The sequence below is a fragment of the Antrostomus carolinensis genome, unplaced genomic scaffold (assembly GCF_000700745.2).
Source record: "Antrostomus carolinensis isolate BGI_N321 unplaced genomic scaffold, ASM70074v2 scaffold12558, whole genome shotgun sequence".
Taxonomy (NCBI): Eukaryota; Metazoa; Chordata; class Aves; order Caprimulgiformes; family Caprimulgidae; genus Antrostomus; species Antrostomus carolinensis.
The window spans coordinates 59565-64731 of NW_010333795.1; the positions used below are offsets into that span (position 1 = coordinate 59565).

General features: G+C 40.7%; 1 protein-coding gene across 1 annotated transcript in view; it reads right to left on the bottom strand.

The window, feature by feature from the left end:
- Positions 1-3400, bottom strand: part of LOC104529638 (T-lymphoma invasion and metastasis-inducing protein 2) — a gene marked incomplete at its 3' end in the record, with an annotated part of 57576 nt that extends 54176 nt beyond the window's left edge. The window contains exons 1-2 of the mRNA XM_010173995.1: positions 3289-3400; positions 1016-2218 (exon numbers count right to left, since the gene is read on the bottom strand). Coding sequence (XP_010172297.1) covers positions 1016-2212 — 1197 coding nt within the window. The remainder of the gene's footprint in view (positions 1-1015; positions 2219-3288) is intronic.
- Positions 3401-5167: the final 1767 nt, after the last annotated feature.

The window sequence follows — 5167 nt, forward strand, 5'->3', positions numbered from 1 at the left end:
TCTGAAGTGGCCAGCACCCCAATGTTGCTGAAAGGGAGCAGATCCTTCATTTAGAGAAGCACAGTGATTGTTCCTATACAAGAAACACTAAGGAAGATTAAAAAAGAAAAAAAAAACCAACCTCCAAACCAAAACCAGTCCCTGTCCTCCATCACAGCTTGCAAATTCACGTGCAGAAGTTCAGGCACAGTCTGGCATTTAAAGAGCCAATTCTGGGGCCTACAGCTAGAGATGAGAATTTCATTCCTGACCACAGGCATCCTAAATTACGATTAAGGGGATTAACCTTTAAAGAAACATCCTTTCCCTCCCTCTTGCCCTCCTCCCATCTCCTTCTTCACACCATGATCTCCTGGCGAGCCAGATGGCAACTCAAGCTTTTCCATCTGGTGAACTAAGCTGACATGCAGGAAGGAGAAGAATGCTCTGTGTAATGCCTTCATAGCAGGTGGAGGCAGAACCAGCAGCTCTGGTTGACACTCTACAATTTCTTGCCTTGCTAGAGATGGACGGACAGAGAAACCAAAGTGAGTGATGAAGCCAGTAATACAGAGAGGGAATACCTGCAAAGACATTTATAACATCCTTCTACTGCTCCCTTCCACACCTTAACCCAGCTAAAACCTGCACAAAAACATATGCTAATTTGTAGCATATATATGATATCTAGGTTATATTTTCATAGTTGAAATAAATAGAAGGCTTAAAAACTCCAAGCCACTTTGTAAGATTTCAAAAATTAATTCACCAACAGTTCAGGCTGCAGAGATTGGAGTTAGATAAGAAGGTGACAAAATAGGAAGGGAAAATTTGCACACACAAACGCGTATCTTTTTTCTGCTGTTGACATTTCAGACAGCTCCAGGGATGCAATACTTCTCAGAATTCCACAAATTACCAAATGAGATTAGCAAGTAATTATCTTGTGAGAAAGACAAACATGATGCAATCGCTACATTTATAAGAGGAATCTATGAAACAACTTGCAGGCATTTAGGCTGGAGTTTGTACATACCTGCAGCTTCCTTTTCTTCCTTGAGAGACTTCCCGTCCAGTCACTGATGCGTCGCATTCGGTTTTTTAATGTATCCTTCTTGGATACATCCTCACTGAGGGGCTTGGACTTTCTGCACGGGAGTGTGTAGGAGGAGTAATGTGCAGGACTTCCCTGCTCTACCCTGGAAGGAACGTCAATGTCTGAGGCAAATGAGACACGGTTGCTTAGGCTACCATGAGTGTCAATATACTCATCAGACAGCCTGATCCTAGGTGGAGGGATGCTTTCCAAATTTGTATCCTTATAGAGATCTCGGAGTGAGGAAAGAGATGAACTCTGGTTGAAGGACTTCTTGTTGTCACTTGCTGGGAAACTGGCATGAATGCTTGTATCTGGAGTGCTCCTGGTCAAATATGGACCATCCAACTCATTGACATCCCCAGCATTTCCCCAGAGAGAGTCATACCATGAAGACTCAGAGCTGAGGGAGCTTCCTTTACTAGATCGAAGCCTTGAATCAGTTGGTGACAGACGATGGCTTGAAGAACCATCAGCGCTAGAGTTCCTCCTGACATCGAGTAGGTTATTCGGCTTAGATTCCAAGGCAGGTGAATACCTCAGCAACTGGACCGGTCCACTGGACTCCTCAGTTGGTACCTTGCTGTTGCTGCTGTTGTGGAACTCGACCCTCAAGCAACCATCCAGTTTCCCCAGTGTTTTAATGAGAACTTTTGGACTCCTCCTGTCCTCTGATGGGGAGGTTGATGCAAGACTCTCATTCTTTCCATAGCAATTTAAAATGTGTCCATTGTATTCTCGAGAGGCAGCATGATTACTTCCAGCTTTAAGGCCAATATAGTGGAAACCATTCTCGGGCAAAAACACCGCATTATTTCCTTGGCAGTAGTCCCCTGAGGCGTTTGTCCTGTGTTTGGCATGGGCATTGCTTTTAGAGACCTTCACCACAGTGTCACCAAGTCTAGATGAATAAGGCTGACTACTCTTGAAGTGCGAAAGGCAGCTTCTGGCAAGGGACCTCGATTTGTAGTTTGAGCCACTACTGGTATGTCCCCATCCATGCATAGAGCAAGACTTTTCATCTTTAGCATGAATGCTGCGAATTTTCAGAGAGCAAGGCTTCTGCTTGGCACCAGCTGTAGCAGCAGCATGATTTTTTGATCCCTGAAGACTGTATTGGCTTTCTGAATTCCCCATTTTCAACTAAATTAAAAAGAGTTTCATTAGAAACAATAGCAAGAAGACAGAGAGAAAAGTAACAGACCATTTTTACCCTCTACACAGGAAAGTGCCTTTTTAAAAAATGATATTAAACAATTGTTTCCAAAAAAGCCCTTAAATAGCCATTTACAACATTAAAGTCATAACTGAACTTATTTTAGGGACAGGCTAGGAAAGCCTATTCTCTGTATGGTTCATTACCCCTCTCTTACAAAGCTGGAATCTAGTTCCATTGAAATCATGTCAACACCTTTCTCCACCCACACCCTTGGCAACGTCCTTTTCTTATAACCTACAAAATCTCTGGCTCCTAAGAACAATGGCATAATGAAAGGGAGACAGCAAGATAATCACAACTTAGATGTAAAGTGAACTGTACTTTCAGAGAAATCCCTTCTGCCAGCAGACAAGCCCACTGCAGTCTCAGCTTGACTGGTTTCTGTGCAACCAAGTGTTGTCTCAACAAACTGTTCAGCAAACCCCAACTTTGTGTTTAAATGGAGTCAACCGAGGAGAAAGGGAAAAAAAAAACCCACGCCAAAAAAACCAAATGAAAAATAACTTGGTTAGCAAAGAGTTTCATCTTCCATTACAGTACAAAACTGCATTATGTTCATTCAGCACGGCACAGTGCGATAGTTCACTTAGTAAAATGCTCTTCAGCTTTTTACTGAATTCACAGTGAATAGCACACACTGGACCCATCAAATTGCCCCAGTGAGATGACTGAAGATTTTGGACCTACATAAAGTATACCCTAAAGTAAAAAATGATCGATCTGTTCTTTTTTGTTACTTGGAGTGAATCTCCACTTTTTGTAATTTACAGAAACAACATCAAAGTGCTTTTTCATCAGCACTATGCTTCTTTGCACGTCAGATCTCAGACTATCACTCTTAGGAGAGTTCACTGCAGCCTCATTAAAATTTTGTTAAAATAAGCCATTGTGAAAGCAGAATTTTACCTTCTAGAAGTTGTATATATTTTAACATGCCTACTCCTAGCCCTTAGCACTTTTAGATGAAAAGCAAGGTATAAAATGAAGAACACACCTGTAGGATCACTCTTAAACACAGGCACGGTTAGCAGTTAGCATGCACTGCATTGTCTTTGTGGCCAGCCGCTACACTTGCCAAATCCGGGATGGACTTGCACACAGCCTTCCTAGAAAACATCAAAAAGACAAAAAAGGGCTCTCAGTTAAATAGAACTTACACTTTACTCCAGCTGTAAGCAAAGTGAATACCAAAAAAAAAAAAAAAAAAAAGCAGACAGAAATTACAAATGGAGAAGAGAGGGGGGATTCTTGGACATTAGACATACCTTTCTATAAACATACTTTAACAACTGACATTGATTTAATACAATTAAGTCACTCTTTGGGTAAGCGGTTTATTTTCTAATTCCATCCTTCTCTCTCACTGACAAGTTAGGGCAAACTCTGATGCCCCTCCAGTTTGCTTTTTGGAAGACCAATTACAGATGGCAGGATTGTTCAGTGATCCATTACAATCTGGCCCAAACTGATCAGAGCAATGTCCTGCAGCATCTGTTTATCCTTCCCCATATCTGAATTCCAACAACGACCCTCACAGTGAAAGGCCACTGTGTAATTCAGTCCACCAACCACCCAGCAACCTCCCTCTTTAGGTTTGTTCTGATTTTAAGATAATCTGCCAGCACACCACGAAAAAGATAGCACCAAGTACTGCACACACCCAAAGGTTACAAGACCCAAGTTCTTCCTGGCCATCTGAATGTATCGGCTCTTCACTTGGCACATAAAGGTTACAACTCAAACCAAAAGGACAGAAGCTGAATCTCACAGATTACACCAGCAGTTTAGAGATTGAAACGCTCAGTAAAAGAAGCTGTACAAGATCTTGGGCTCAGTTTTAAAACAAACTTTTTAACTAGAAACCATTTTTAATATACTACTCCAAATAATATTTTATTTTCTGTATAAATTCAGTGGCCGTTCATAATTTTCAGTTGAATAACTACCTGATTTGAACATGCAGTTTTGGTCCTTTTGACTAATTTTTTGGCTATTTACTGTATAAGAGTCTTGAAAATATTTAAAGGAATTCGCTGGTAACCTAGATGTTTTGCTAACCTTACCAAAAACAAAGGTAGAGGTTGCAAACTAGAACTAAAAAGAGTCTCAATCAACAGTAAGCCTAGAAAAAGGTTAGCAAATAAATTACTTGTATGAGATATATCATATAACCTTTTGGATCATGCTAGAGATGCTACAGACCTATAAACAAAAATTCAAGGCTGTTACCACAAAGATATTTGATAAAACAGATAAGCCACAGAAATTTCATCTTATCCACAAAAAAAAATTAAAAAAAAAAATAAAAAATCTGTTTAACTTGCTTATTCTCTCTAACAATTTGGAAGGTGCTATTTAGGACACCCTTGCCTTGCAGGTTTGATTTGCGTTTGCTGCTAAGTGCACTCATTTATGCAAACAGCTTTAAAAACCTCATATGCAATCTGGATTGAACAAAAAACTTTCGATTCAAGGTAACCAGAAGATGACACACAAACTTCCTAAGCTCCAAGCTGCTGAACAAATGGCAAACTCCCAGCAAAACTGTCTTCCTCAATCCAGGAGGTGCAGAACACAAACAAGCAAAGAGTTTACATGCAGAATTCTTCATCTGTGAGCAGAAACTACATTCAACAAGGGGGCTTTGAAGGGCTTATATCTATTCATAGGGGAACACTGAACCCAATTTGTCTAAAGAAACAGGCAAAAAGACCATCTGGTCTCCATAGTGATTCTGCAATGGTTAGGTAATCCTTTTAACAGAGTGGGTAGTGAGCAAGCTGCTGTCATGAACCTCAGAAGATAGACATTCAATTCGTCAAGGCTCGAGCTGCTGCTACAGGGCCCATTGTATGTGTCTGATCCAATACACA